At 52.2% G+C, this 15765-nt stretch overlaps 1 protein-coding gene across 4 annotated transcripts in view; it reads left to right on the top strand.

The window, feature by feature from the left end:
- Positions 1 to 15765, top strand: part of BDP1 (BDP1 general transcription factor IIIB subunit) — a 260324-nt gene that overhangs the window by 46638 nt on the left and 197921 nt on the right. For all 4 annotated transcript variants that reach the window (XR_012727216.1, XR_012727217.1, XM_075325283.1 and 1 more), the window contains exons 6-7: positions 7236 to 7366; positions 7446 to 7540. Coding sequence is in view for 2 of the 4 variants with exons in the window: in XM_075325283.1 (XP_075181398.1) it covers positions 7236 to 7366; positions 7446 to 7540 (226 nt within the window). In the remaining 2 variants the exon portion in view is untranslated. The remainder of the gene's footprint in view (positions 1 to 7235; positions 7367 to 7445; positions 7541 to 15765) is intronic.

The raw sequence follows: 15765 nt of genomic DNA, 5'->3' as shown, positions 1-15765 counted from the left end.
GATGCTAGACTGTATGGGCTGCTTCCAGGGATGACGTCCCTTTGTCATGTGATAGTATTTCGAACACGCCCCTATCACATGACAAAGGGACGTCATCCCTGGAAGCAGCCCATACAGTCTAGCATCTACACTGAGCTCAGTGTGACGCTGGAGAGGTTTGCGCGCTCAAGAGATTATGGCCGGGTACTTGCTGATAACAGTCACAGCCCCGTCCATAATCACTTGCCTGCGCACACATCACCAGCAGTCACAGTGCTCAGTCCTGTGAGACTGGCACTGGGCATGCACGGGGATGGCTGGAGCAGTGGGCGGTGCATCAGATATGGAAAGGAGCGATGGGGGCGGCATACAGGACCAGGAGGCAGAATAACGGACGGCAGAGAGCCCGCCCCCGTGTCGGATTTACAGAAGCTGCATACAAAAAGGTAGAACTTTATAAAGGCTTTATTTTGGTCTCACATGGGGCACAATAATAACAGGGACCTTCCTAGAATGCAGCCCAGGAGCTGCAGAGGGGGAATCTTTTAGCTTTTGGGCGAAATTTCTGATGACAGGTTCCCTTTAACCCAGTTACACATATTTTCCCCTATCCCCGTTATTCTCATTTTATGTACCAACCTTTTGTGTGGCACCGTATCAAAAGCTTTTGAAAAGTCCATATACACAACATCCACTGCATTTCCCTGGTCCAGGCTTGAACTTACCTCTTCATAGAAGCTGATCAAATTAGTTTGACAGGATCGATCCCTCATAAACCCATGTTGATACTCTGTCATAAGGTTATTTTTCTTGAGATACTCCAGTATAGCATCTCTCAAGAAACCCTCAAGGATTTTACCAACCAGCAATCACACTGCTGGACCCTGGGCCGCGGGATCACGCGCTGGTGCCCTGCTCTGCCCCACTGACCACTCCTCCAGCCCAGCACATGGCTAATTTGCATACACACCCCTTTGCAAATTAGCCATGTATGGTGCTGGGGCTGTGACTGGGGTCCAGTAAAGAGGGGGGGCCTGGCCCAAGGCGTAATAAAGCTAAGTAATTACCCTGGCCCCGTGTACCAGTCATTGGTGTCATGCCCTGATGGTGGCCCTGCCTATGGGTAACAACTTACAACAAATGTTTAAATTGCTCTAATTTAATTGTAGCTGTAATTAAACATTGTTAATTTACTGCACTTTTAAAGGAAGATATGAAAATGAAATAGTAGTTGTCTCTGACGCCTCATTGGGGGACACAGGACCATGGGTGTTATGCTGCCTATCCATAGGAGGACACTAAGTAGATGCAAAAGCATAGCTCCTCCTCCGCAGTATACACCCCCTGGCCGGGCCAGGCTGTCTCAGTTTTAGCTTAGTGTCTATAGGAGGCACTTCCTTTCAAGGTTTGTTATTTTTTGAGGGCGGTGGTTTCCTTTTGGGACCGATCTCCCACTACCATCAACGGGCGGGAATGTGAAGTGTTGCCTACATGTCCCCCCTCCCGCGACGCTGGATCCTGGGCTGGACGACGGGTTCCATAGACACCGATTTTCCAAAGCCCAGGGCAGAGGCACAATTCCTCAGCCCCTCTTCGCAGGCTCTGAGTTGAATATGGCATCGTTGTGACCGGATACAGCAAGCTGACTCTGCTATTGTCACTGCCTGGATTGAAGCAGTGTTCAAGGTGAGATCCCCCCTGACTGGTTTCCCAGACAAAGGGTGAAAAGGCTGTGCAGGAAAGGCTCCCAGGGTTGCTGAATATACAATATTTATTATGAGAAAGTCTCTGGCTAATGCAAGGAAGAGAGCCCCAGGAATCCTGAACACACAGTGTTAACTTTTCCCTAGCTTGCTGGCTGGAGGAGGGGGGGGAAGTCCCTCCTGTTTGCAAACTCCTGCACAGATAATTTCCCGGTGGCAGGGGGGAGGGGGTGGCTAGAGAATCACAGAACTCAGGAACTCACGTTTATTATCTGCTCTGTTTATTTGATCTAGCAGAAAAGCACTGTGTGCTGACTAGAGGGAGAGGGAGGAAATCTATCAGAAGCTCCTTTCCCGACGTTTTTTACTACCCACAGCGTGGGGGGCCCACTGACTACTTCTTCGTGCTCTTTTAGCGCTAAGCCTCGCCCCTCGCGGACGCAATAAGCCCCGCTTCCCCCCAGGAAAGCGTGGGAAGATCTCCAGCCATCGGCTGATTCTGGTAAGGTGCTGCTCACTGTAGCTCTGCTGAGCATTGCTCCCCCTCCTGGCATACTCCTATCAGGAACATGCAGAATTCAAAAGGCACTAAGAGGGCTAAGGCTCACATAGTCTATTATTCAGCCTGTACTGCCTGCCACGCTGAGCTACCACGTAAACACACCTCTTCTCTCTGTGAGTCCTGTGCCCCTATAGCCCCCCAAGACCCCCCCTGCCACCACCGCCGCAACAGTCAGCCCAGAGCCTAGGGCTCCCAGCCCACCGGAATGGGCACAGTTTCTGTCCCAATCCATGGAAAAACTGTCACAGAACCTGGTGCTGGCTATGCAATGTCGTCCTCCACACCCTTCTGGGTCCCTGGACGGAACGCAGCCTGAGGATACCCCTATGGAGGATCCTTTTGAGGTAATCCGGGCACATGCTTCACCGGTTGCAGGGATCAGGAAAAGAGCACACGGCCGGGTGTCTCCAGCGGGCTCTCCCTCGGGAGCACACAGGGCAGGCTCTCCCACACGCTCCACGGCTTCTGAAGAGCTGGAGGAGGGAGAATGCTGTTTGTACCAGGAGGATTCCTTGGTTTCAGCCTCCCCAGATGATCAGACTGCAATAGACTCCCTTATAGCAGCAATCAACCAAACTCTGCATGTGGAGGATCCCCCATCCACTAACACTGACCATGCGGTCTCCTTTTGGAGGACAAGGAAACTCCAAAAGGTTTTCGCTGATCACCCTGAGTTTCAGGATATACTCACAAAGCAAAGGGAGAAACCTGACAGGCGGTTCGGTAACCGAAAACTCATGGAGTCCCGGTACCCTTTTGCCTCACCTGCCCCTAAGGGCTGGACCGATCCGCCCTCGGTCGACCCCCCCCCCGGTCTCCCGCCTTACCACAAAGACGCTCCTGTCTTTGCCCGATGGTTCCTCCATCAAGGACCCGACAGACAGATAGGTGGAGCACCTCGCCCGCTCTTCTTTTGAGGCTGCGGGTTCCTCCCTCTCGCCCTGCTTTGCCTCTGTGTGGGTCGCAAAGGCGATCTCGGTCTGGGCAGAATCCCTTAACACTTCGCTTGAGGAATCTCAGTTCACTCATACCTTCACGGAGGTAACAGCTCAAATTGCCGCTGCGGCGGAGTACCTCATGCAGGCCTCCATGGACGCTACTACCTGCGCAGCATTTGCCGCCTCAAATACCATAGCCATCCGTAGAGCTCTCTGTCTCCGACAATGGCGAGCGGGGCCTCCCCTTTTTTCCAGACCGATTGTTTGGCGAACGTCTGGACAAGCTCATTTCTGACGCTACGGGAGGAAAGAGTACCTCCCTCCCCCAGCTGAAGTCCAGGACGTCCTTCACCAGACGTCCACAGTCCTCGTTCCGCTCCTTTTGGAACTCATTTGGTTGGTCGACACCCCGTGCTGTCCACGCCAGCAGCCGCGGACTACGTATGGACCGACCTTCTCAGCTCTCCCCGAAACCTACTTCGTCATGGCAGCCTAGACCGAAACAGTCCAGGACTAGGGAGACTCTGCCACGACGTTTCCCCCCTCATGACTCCTTCGGCGCCCCGGAAGACTCACTCATTGTAGGAGGTCGACTGCGGCTCTTTCAACACATCTGGGCTGCCGCCTCAGACGACAAATGGGTGTGAGACCTTGTGTCTTCCGGTTACCACATAGATCCGACTCGGGGGTCGGGTCCGAAAATCTAACAGCAGGAGTGATAATACCTGTCCCAGACAACGAGAAGTTCGGGGGTTTTTTATTCCAACCTCTTTGTGGTCCCCAAAAAGGATGGGTCAGTTCGACCCATCCTGGACCTCAAACACCTAAACTAGCATGTGCACTTACAGAGATTCAGAATGGAGTCCCTAAGGTCCATTATTGCATCCATGGTCGAAGGGGAATTCCTCGCCTCCATAGACATCAAGGACGCGTACCTGCACATACCCATCGCCCCAGATCCCGCTTTGCAATTCAGGACTCCCACTTTCAATTCATAGCTCTACCCTTCGGCCTTGCCACCGCACCAAGGGTCTTCACCAAAGTCATGGCGGCCGCCATGAGCGTCCTTCACGCCAGGGGAGTGGTCATTCTGCCTTACTTGGACGACCTCCTCATCAAGGCCCTCTCCTTCCGCGACTGCTCAACCAGCATACAGATCACTGTGGACACCCTATCCCGCTTAGGGTGGCTAGTGAATCTGGACAAATCATCCCCGGTCCCATCACGATCCACCTTCCTGGGCATGTCCCTGGACACCCATCGGGGCTTGATCCTTCTCCCTCAGGACAAGGTGATCGCTCTTCAACAAGCGGTACGTTGCCTTCTACGTCCTCCGTCTCGCTCCATTCGATTCAGCATGAAAGTGCTCGGCAGGATGGTGGCGGCTATGGAAGCAGTACCCTTTGCTCAACTGCACCTCCGCCCACTGCAGCTAGCCCTTCTAGCGGCCTGGGACAAGAGCCCCTTCTCCCTGGACAGACATCTTCACCTGACGCCTTCATTCAGGTACGCACTCCGCTGGTGGCTTCGGTCCTCATCCCTATCGAAGGGGAGATCCTTTCTCCCAGTGAACTGGCTGGTCCTGACCACAGACGCCAGCCTCCTAGGCTGGGGAGCAGTGTACCGGCACCACACTGCTCAAGGACGTTGGACGCCCCAGGAGTCGTCCCTACCCATAAACACCCTGGAACTCCGCGCGATCTTTCTCGCGCTCAGAGCGGTCTGCCCTCTGCTAGCGGGTCGTCAGATTCGAGTCCAATCGGATAATGCGACAGCTGTAGCCTATATCGATCGGCAGGGGGGCACCCGCTCAAAGCGGCTTATCTCGAGGCCCACAAGATCCTCAGCTGGGCCGAATCGACGGGTTCAGTGATATCAGCGGTACACATACCGGGAGTAGAGAACTGGGCAGCAGACTTTCTAAGTCGCCAAGGCCTGGCCGCCGGAGAATGGTCTCTCCACCCAGATGTGTTTCTACACATCTGCACTTGCTGGGGCACACCAGACGTGGACCTAATGGCCTCAAGGTTGAATGCAAAGGTACCTGCGTTCATAGCCAGGTCACGCGACCCGCAGTCCATCGGCGCGGATGCTCTAGTCTGCTCCTGGCACCACTTCCGCCTGCCTTACATATTTCCACCTCTACCCCTGCTGCCGCGGGTAGTCAACAAGATCAAGGCAGAGGGAGTCCCGTTGATACTGATAGCACCGGACTGGCCCAGGCGCGCCTGGTAAGCCGACTTAGTACAAATGCTCACAGACGCACCGTGGCGCCTTCCAGACATCCCAGACTTGCTGACCCAAGGGCCCATTTCCCATCAGAACTCCAGAGCCCTGAAGCTGATGGCATGGCCATTGAGACCTGGGTATTTAACAAGAGCGGGATTCTCCCCCGCGGTTATTGCCATGATCAGCGCCCGAAAGCCTGCTTCATCCCGCATTTACCACCGTATGTGGAAAATCTTCCTTTCATGGTGCAGAGAAACTAACATCCAGCCTATTCCTCTGGCCATCCCCAGAATTCTCGATTTTCTACAGTCTGGCTTGCAAGTGGGGTTGCCTCTCCGTTCCCTTTAAAGGGCAGGTCTCAGCGCTCTCAATCTTCTACCAATGCCGCCTGGCTCAAAAACCGCAAGTCAAGACCTTCCTCCAGGGCGTTTCCCATCTAGTTCCCCCGTACAAACGGCCGCTGGACCCATGGGACCTCAACCTCGTTCTGGACGGTCTCCAGAGGTCTCCCTTTGAACCCCTCAAGGAATCCTCCCTTGCTCTTCTGTCCTGGAAGGTAACATTTCTGGTGGCAATTACGTCCATCAGACGGGTTTTGGAGCTAGCAGCACTCTCTTGCCGCGAGCCTTTCCTGATCTGTTCTGCGCCCCCTTCTGGATTTCGTTCCAAAGGTTCTTACCCCGTTTCATTTGAACGGGGACATTGTTCTGCCTTCATTTTGTCCACACCCAGTTCATAGGGTGGAAAGGTCTCTGCATTCGTTAGACCTCGTCAGAGCTCTCAGATATTACATATCCAGGACAGCCCCCTTTAGGAAAACGGACTCTTTGTTCGTCATTCCTGAGGGGTCTAAGAAGGGACAGGCAGCTTCAAAGGCGACTCTGGCTCGCTGGATTCGCTCTGCGATCCAGGAAGTCTACTGCCTGCAACTCAAGCCCATTCCTAGTGGGCTGCGGGCTCATTCCACGCGAGCAGTTGGCGCTTTGTGGGCCATTCGGCATCAGGCTTCAGTGGAATAGGTGTGTAAGGCTGCGACCTGGTCTAGCCTACATACTTTTTCAATGCATCACAAAGAGTCCATACCCAGGTTTCAACTGAGGCAAATCTGGGTAGGAAAATTCTGCAAACGGCAGTAGAACACCTCTCTCAGTAGGCGCTCCAGGCTGTCTGGGACTGGTTCCTAGTCCTTGGGTTGTGTTGTCTTCTTTTATGTTTCCCACCCATGGACTGCTTTAGGACATCCCATGGTCCTGTGTCCCCCAATGAGGCATCAGAGAAAAACGGATTTTTGTGTACTCACCGTAAAATAGTTTTCTCTTAGCCATCATTGGGGGACACAGCACCCACCCTGTTGCCCTGCGGGGCCTTGGTTCTCTCAGTACCTTATTTGGTTTTGACTCTTCTTTTCTCATGTTACTCTGTTGAGAAGTTTTTTACTGCTTTTTTTCTCCTACTGCTTGTGTACTAAAACTGAGACTGCCTGGCCCGGCCAGGGGGTGTATACTGCAGAGGAGGAGCTATGATTTTGCATCTACTTAGTGTCCTCCTATGGATAGGCAGCATAACACCCATGGTCCTGTGTCCCCCAATGATGGCTAAGAGAAAACGATTTTACGGTGAGTACACAAAAATCCTTTTTTTCCAGGTTTCCTTCTCAATTTGGCTTAGTATTGTAGCCATTTCCAGTGGGATTTGCATTACTTCAGGGGTTCGGAGCTCAGAAAAAAATCCAGAAAAAATCCAGAAGTCCTGTGTTAAAATAAGTATTGTGCTCTACTACAGATAAAGGTCCAAATATTTAACTGATCGTTTTTGGGATTTCAGTTTAACTGTAGAAGTGACAAGAAATAAAGCGCCGATTGTTGAAGGGAACGATCCCATCTTTGAAAGAGGTTCCACCACAACATATACTAGTTTTCGGAAGAACATTTATTCAAAGCCGTGGTCTAATCAAGGTCCGTATACTATGTCCTCCTTCAGTTGTCTTCTGATTTTAGAGGTATCTATCTTACGGCACACTTGTTTATGTTTTAGAAACCGATCTGTTCTTCTTGGCCATCAGTATGGTGGGAACAGACTTTTCTATGATCAGCCACCTTTTCCCTCACAGAAAGAGAATAGAGATTAAGGTGAGTTGCTGTTTTATTCATTTTCTGTTTGGTTAAAGGGAATGTGTCATCAGAAAATGATGTAGACGTTCAGGACGTCAGTGTTCACGGTAATAGGGGAAAAGTCTGGCTACAACTGCTGTAAATATAGGTGCTGTAGGGTAATAAATCTATAACATGTAGCAAAAACAAAACCCGAGCACTCAATGAGGAAGGAGAGAGGTATATGGATGCAAGTGTATATTTTACAACCGACAAAGTGCAAAATGTGAACCTTGACACATGGTAACAAACCAATGTTTCGGTTTATCAGACCTTTCTCAAGGCTGTTGCTTATTATAGAGATGCTAGGGCATACGGGTCGCAAGGACAGCAGTCTCTGCCTTTGTGTATATTCACCACATCACCACCACCACCACCACGATACCGCATACTGCTGAATGTGATGCCCTCCACTTACTCTCTACCCTGACGGCTTTCCTTGCGAGACCCATATGCCCTAGCATCTCTATAATAAGCAACAGCCTTGAGAAAGGTCTGATAAACCGAAACGTTGGTTTGTTGCTATGTGTCAGGGTTCACATTTTGCACTTTGTCGGTTGTAAATAAAATATACACTTGCATCCATATACCTCTCCCCTTCCTCATTGAGTGCTCGGGTTTTGTTTTTGCTATATGTCGGTGTTCACGGCGGCTCATGTTTACATGGATTTCCTGAAACAAAAAGTTGGTGTAAAAATTCCCCTGTGGTAGTGTGAAAACTGCGGGACTTCTAAATGTTAATAAAGATTGTGATATAGTGAAAAAAAAAAAAACATTGCCAAGATGTAAAAAAAAATATATATTTAGTAGAAAAACCGAATTTAAAGAATAGGTTATTCTCTTATAACATATTCCATCTGTTCTCTGTAGAAATAGAAGCAGTGGCCAATGGCTGGATTCTGTGGCCACTTACACTGACTGGCCAAAAATGTTCACAATAAATTCCTGCTCAGCTATACAAATGTATACCGAACCCCCCCCTCTATAGTAGATGTAAGGCTATGTTCACACACTGCATCTTTTACTGCGTTTTTGGTGCATTTTAGAGGTCACAAAGATGCACCTACATGCATGCATTTCCTTCCCCTAGCAAAGTCTATGAGATTTCTATTTTGCTGTCTACACTGGGCATCTTTTGTTGGTTGCATCATGGCTGAGTTTTTGAAGATGCAGCGTGTCAATTCTTTTTGCTAGCTTTTTTGAGCACTTTCAGTCAATAGATTTGACTTTAAAACAAAAACAAAAACAAACAACAAAAAAAACCCCATTGGGCTTTTGCCGCGGGTGTGTTTCTTTGGGGTCAAAAACGCTGCATCTTTGTGGTTAAGAAAAGATGCAGTGTGTGAGCATAGCCTAAGGCTGGGGCCACACGGGGACTACTGCGATCCACTTGCATGACATTCAGCTTGTGCTGGCAGTACAGCAGAGCAGAGTGTCATGCGAGTGTCCCTGCGACTGAGGTCCGTTCGTGCGAGCAGACCTCAGCTGCGAGGGGAGGGAGGGATTTCTCTCCCTCTCTCCTGCGTAGCCGGCTATTGCCATTCTCGCACTGCACTGGCAGTACACCGGTGTACCGCAAGTGCAGTGCGATTTTTCTCTCGCCCCATTCACTTGAATGGGTGCGAGAGAAAGAGTCTCGGATTACAATCACAGCATGCTGCGATTGTTTTCTCAGTCCGATTAGGGCTGAGAAAATAATCGCTCAGGTGCGCTGACACACAGGCTAGCATTGGTCCGAGTGGAATGCCATGTTTTATCGCACTCCACTCGCACTGTTTTTCTCGCCGTGTGACTTAGGCCTAACTGTACATTTCTTTGTCGCTCCATTGGGAGACCCAGACAATTGGGTGTATAGCTTCTGCCTCCGGAGGCCACACAAAGTATTACACTCAAAAGTGTAACCCCTCCCCTCTGCCTATACACCCTCCCGTGCCTGACGGGCTCCTCAGTTTTATGCTTTGTGTGGAAGGAGGCACACATCCACTCATGCATTCCCATTTTAGTCAGCAGCAGCTGCTGATGTTATCGGTTGGAAGAAAAGAGGGCTCCCACGGGGCCCCCGGCATGCTCCCTTCTCACCCCACTACGTCGGCGGTGCTGTTAAGGTTGAGGTACCCATTGCGGGTACGACGGCCGGAGCCTCATGCCGTATTTCCTTCACCATCCCTTGGGGGCTCTGGGAGAAGTGGGATCCTGAGCGGTCATCCAGGTACTGGGACCGTGCTCCCTCCGCAGCCCCTGTGTGGAATCTGCCGGGCCGGAGTATTTTCTTTATCAGGGACCGGGCCCTGCATCTGTCAGGTACTCTGTGTCCCCATGGGGACGGTTCATGGAGCGCCTGGCACCCGGACGCTGCAAGGGCTGCTAGGCCGTGAAAGCCGGGGGACTTCCGCGCCGAACGCGCCTGTTTGTCGGCCGCGGTCATAAATTTAGTCCCCGGCTTCAGTTGCGGCCTACTTGCAAAATCTCGCCCCCGGACCTGTCTGTCAGGGTAGGGGCGGGACAGCCGACCGGACGCTGCCTGGGACACACAGCGGCTGCTGATCCGTGAAAGCCGGGGGACTTCCGCGCCGACCGCGCCTGCTTGTCGGCCGCGGTCATAAATTTAGTCTCCGGCTTCAGTTGCGGCCTACTGGCAAGACTCCCGCCCCCGGACCTGTCTGTCAGGGTAGGGGCGGGACAGCCGTCCTGACGTCGGCAGTGAGGGCCGGAGCATCCTGTATGCTTCCTCCCCCCTCTTTGATCACAATAGGGACCCCAGATTCCCGCACTTTTTCCTGGTGCCGCCCACCGCTCCACTCCCCCTCTGAGAGCTCCAGCAGCCATTTTTTTCAGCGCTGGAGAATCATCAGGAAAGAGCTCTTCACCGCTGGGAGACCTGGAGCAGGGAATCTGGAGGACACACACGCCGCTTTTTAGCGGTCGGTAAGCCACACCGGTCATTCGGTGCTGGTCCCCCTGGGTTGCCTGAATAGATACGTATTATATATCTTTATATATATATATATATATATATATATATGTAGATCTCTGTTCGGCCGGGCTGTATACTCTTCCCTTATACCCTCTGTGATCACTCTCCTGGGACACAACAGCATGTCGTCCACAAGGAGCAAGAGCGCTAAGGCACAGGGTTTCTTTGCGACCTGTACCTCTTGTGGGGCTATGTTGCCTGCGGGTTCCACCTACCCTCACTGTGAGCAATGCTCGACCCCTGTTACACTGACTCAGCTGGAGCCGCGACCACTTGTGGGCCCCTCGGCTCAGGTAGACCCCCATGCTACCACTGTCCAGGCGGCAGAGACAGAGTTTGTAGTGTTTGCTGACAAGCTCTTTGAGTCACTTTCACAATCCATGGCTAAGTCTATGGACAAATGGTCTGCCAAGCTGCTGGAAGCCTTGCAGTCCAGACCGGTCCTTACACAGGCCCCGGGCACTGTTGGATCGGCGCCTCCAGGTCCCTCTCGGTCCACGCCGCAGCGCGCTCCCGGGGTGGGCTCTAGGTTTCACGTGGAGGACTCCTCCACGGACCACAGCCCCAGACCAGCTAAGCGGGCCCGCTTGGAATCATCAGCTTCATCACGCTGCTCAGGTTCCCGGCTGGAGGACTCGCTGGAGGACGAGGCGGAGGTCGCAGCTCAGGGCTCTGACCATGACGTTGCCCTCAACCTTGATACACCTGAAGGGGACGCCTTAGTAAATGATCTTATCTCGTCCATCAACCAGGTGTTAGATCTATCTCCCCCGCCTCCACCTATAGAGGATTCGGCTTCTCAGCAGGAGAAACACCAGTTTCGGTTCCCCAAACGTACACGGAGTGCGTTTTTCGACCACTCTAACTTCAAGGATGCTGTCCAGAAACCCAGAGCGGTTCCGGACAAGCGCTTTACTAAGCGCCTTGCTGACACACGTTACCCCTTCCCCTCTGACGTAGTTAAGGGTTGGGCTCAGTGTCCCAAGGTGGATCCTCCAGTCTCTAGATTGGCGGCTAGATCTGTGGTATCGGTTGCAGATGGCTCATCGCTAAAAGATGCCACTGACAGGCAGATAGAGCTCCTGGTGAAATCCATCTATGAAGCCACGGGCGCGTCCTTTGCCCCGGCTTTTGCAGCCGTGTGGGCACTCCAAGCTATCTCTGCTTGTCTAACCGAGATTAATGCGGTCACACGTACTTCTGCTCTGCAGGTTGCGTCTTTGACTTCTCAGGCGTCGGCGTTTTTCTTCATACGCCATGAATGCAGTCCTAGACTCTGCTAGCCGTACAGCGGTCGCATCCGCTAATTCTGTGGCAGTCCGCAGAGCCATGTGGCTGCGCGAATGGAAGGCAGACTCGGCTTCCAAGAGATTCCTAACCGGTTTGCCGTTTTCTGGCGACCGATTGTTTGGAGAACGATTGGATGAGAGGGAAAGGACTCCTCCTTACCCCATTCCAGACCGAAGCGACCTCAGCAACGTAAGATACAATCGAGGTTTCGGTCCTTTCGCCCCTCCGCCAAGTCCCAATCCTTTTCGTCCAATAGGCCGGAGAAAGGTCAGAGGAACTCCTACGCGTGGCGGTCTAAGTCACGCCCCCAAAAGGCTGCCGGAGGCACTGCCTCCAAGGCGGCCTCCTCATGACTCTTGGCATCCCCGAACCGCATCCTCGGTCGGTGGCAGGCTCTCCCGCTTTTGCGACACCTGGTGGCCACATGTTCAAGACCGATGGGTGAGAGACATTCTGTCTCACGGTTACAGGATAGAGTTCATCTCTCGTCCTCCAACTCGTTTCTTCACAACCTCCCCCCCCCCCCTGCTCGGGCCGACGCACTTCTTCAGGCAGTGGCCGCTCTGAAGACAGAAGGAGTTGTGATTCCCTTCCCCCCTCAGGATTCCGTCTCGTTCTGGAACTCAAACTGCTCAACAAACATGTGAGAACCAGACGGTTCAGGATGGAATCTCTCCGCTCGGTCATCGCTTCGATGTCACAGGGAGACTTTCTCGCATCGATCGACATCAAAGATGCTTATCTCCATGTGCCGATCGCACCCGAACATCAACGCTTCTTGCGTTTCGCCATAGGGGACGAACACCTTCAGTTCGTGGCATTGCCTTCCGGCTTGGCGACAGCCCCACGGGTTTTCACCAAAGTCATGGCATCCGTTGTGGCGGTCCTACATAAGGCACCTCATGCACTTCCTAGGGAAGATGGTGGCAGCGATGGAGGCAGTGCCCTTCGCGCAATTTCATCTACGCCCACTCCAATGGGACATTCTCCACAAGTGGGACAAGAGATCGACTTCCCTCGACAAGAATGTCTCTCTTTCCCTGGCAACCAAGACGTCTCTTCAGTGGTGGCTTCTTCCCACTTCTCTATCGCAGGGAAAATCCTTCCTGCCCCCAACCTGGGCTGTGGTCACCACGGACGCGAGCCTGTCAGGTTGGGGAGCAGTGTTTCTCCACCACAGGGCTCAGGGGACCTGGACTCCGAGGGAGTCTTCCCTTCAGATCAATGTTCTGGAGATAAGGGCAGTGTATCTAGCCCTATTGGCGTTCCATCAGTGGCTGGAGGGCAGGCAGATCCGTATCCAGTCGGACAACGCCACTGCAGTCGCCTACATCAATCACCAGGGCGGCACTCGCAGTCGTCAAGCCTTCCAGGAAGTACGGCGAATTCTGCAGTGGGTGGAAGCCACAGCATCCACCATCTCCGCAGTTCACAGATCTCTGGCGGCGGATGCATTAGTACAGGATTGGTCGCAGTTTCAACTGCCTTATGTGTTTCCTCCTCTGGCGATGCTACCCAGAGTATTACGCAAGATCAGGTCCGACTGCCGCCGCGCCATTCTCGTCGCTCCAGACTGGCCAAGGCGGTCGTGGTACCCGGATCTGTGGCATCTCACGGTGGGTCAACCGTGGGCCCTTCCAGACCGCACAGACTTGCTGTCACAAGGGCCGTTTTTCCATCTGAATTCTGCGGCCCTCAACCTGACTGTGTGGCCATTGAGTCCTGGCTCCTAGCATCGTCAGGGTTATCTCAGGATGTCATTGCCACTATGAGACAAGCCAGGAAACCGACGTCCGCCAAGATCTATTACAGGACTTGGCGGATATTCTTGTCCTGGTGCTCTGTGAATGGGTTTACTCCCTGGCCTTTTGCCTTACCCATTTTTCTTTCCTTCCTTCAATCTGGAATGGACAAAGGTTTGTCACTAAGCTCTCTCAAGGGACAAGTATCGGCGCTCTCAGTATTTTTTCAAAGGCGCCTGGCCAGGCTCCCGCAGGTCCGCACGTTCCTGCAAGGAGTATGCCACATAGTCCCACCTTACAAGCGCCCACTAGAGCCCTGGGACCTTTACAGGGTGCTAACGGCTCTTCAGAAACCACCTTTCGAGCCGCTGCGAGATGTCTCCTTATCACGTCTTTCGCAGTAGGTGGCATTTCTAGTGGCAGTTACATCACTCCGAAGAGTGTCGGATCTTGCAGCGCTGTCATGCAAAGCCCCCTTCCTGGTTTTTCACCAGGATAAGGTGGTTCTGCTTCCTGTTCCGGAATTTCTCCCTAAGGTGGTATCTCCTTTTCATCCAATCAGGATATCACCTTACCTTCTTTTTGCCCTAATCCAATTCACCGATGTGAAAAGGATTTGCACTCATTAGATCTAGTGAGAGCACTCCGGTACTACGTGTCTCGCACAGCGCCCCTGCGCCGTTCAGATGCACTCCTTGTACTTGTCGCCGGTCAGCGTAAGGGTTCGCAGGCTTCCAAGTCAACCTTGACTCGGTGGATCAAGGAACCGATTCTTGAAGCTTACCGTTCTTCGGAGCTTCCGCTTCCTTCGGGGCTGAAAGCCCATTCTACCAGAGCCGTGGGTGCGTCCTGGGCATTGCGGCACCGGGCGACGGCTCAGCAGGTGTGTCAGGCAGCTACCTGGTCTAGTCTGCACACCTTCACAAAACACTATCAAGTGCATACCTATGCTTCGGCAGATGCCAGTCTAGGTAGGCGAGTCCTTCAGGCGGCGGTTGCCCACCTGTAAGAGGGAGCCGTGTCGGCTCTATTTATCGAGGTATTCTTTTACCCACCCAGGGACTGCTTTTGGACGTCCCAATTGTCTGGGTCTCCCAATGGAGCGACAAAGAAGAAGGGAATTTTGTTTACTTACCGTAAATTCCTTTTCTTCTAGCTCCTATTGGGAGACCCAGCACCCGCCCCTGTTCCCTTCGGGCTTGTTGTTCAATTGTTTCTTTGGTTTCAGTTCTCCGAACATCCTTCGGATTGAATTTACCTTAGACCAATTTATAAGTTTCCTCCTTCCTGCTCTTGCACCAAAACTGAGGAGCCCGTGAGGCACGGGAGGGTGTATAGGCAGAGGGGAGGGGTTACACTTTTGAGTGTAATACTTTGTGTGGCCTCCGGAGGCAGAAGCTATACACCCAATTGTCTGGGTCTCCCAATTGGAGCTAGAAGAAAAGGAATTTACGGTAAGTAAACAAAATTCCCTTCTTTGCTAATATTTAGTCATTATTCCTATTGGCCTCCATTCTGCAGCTTTTTGCCCCTCTGAGATCGGTGTCCTGTTCTCTTCATGGCCAAAATGGCTGATGCAGAGGCATGGGGGACGCTGAAAGTCTGAATCGGGCATCTCCTGTCTCTGCCTCATTGTTCTCACCCCACACCACTGAAAAGACAGGGGAGATGTGGATCAGACCCATGAAGAGAATAGTGTTCCGATCTATGGTAGAGAAGGAGTAGAAATGAATATTCACTTTTGGGTCAAGGGGTGGACGGCCGCTATAAAGTGTCACTAATCTCATAAAGGCAGTCATATGTGGTGCTGCTTGGTATTTCTGAGCAGTGGGTGTTCAGGTCCTGAGACCCCCATTGATTGGTGAAAACACTGCTTTTAAGTTTGGTAGTGTGCCACGCGCACAGAGCGGTGTAGGAGCGGACTATTACATTTATGGGTCTAATACATTCTTTCACAGGCCGGTATACGGACCCATAGCCTTATTGTTGGGCTTGTACACCACTCTGTGCGCAGCCTTTGTATACGCAGCTCGATGTTTTGACTGGTCGGTGGGAGTCTTTGGACCCAGATCTCCACATGTCAGACACACAATGCAGGGCCTGTAATATAAAAACAGTTTTTACAAAATTTCAGTTCCACTTTAACTTTTTGCCTTAAAGCACCACTCCAGAGTTTTTTTGTTTTTGTTTTTCTGCTG

Source organism: Anomaloglossus baeobatrachus, chromosome 1 (genome assembly GCF_048569485.1).
Source record: "Anomaloglossus baeobatrachus isolate aAnoBae1 chromosome 1, aAnoBae1.hap1, whole genome shotgun sequence".
NCBI classification, from domain to species: Eukaryota; Metazoa; Chordata; class Amphibia; order Anura; family Aromobatidae; genus Anomaloglossus; species Anomaloglossus baeobatrachus.
This window is presented reverse-complemented; position numbering and strand designations above follow the sequence as displayed.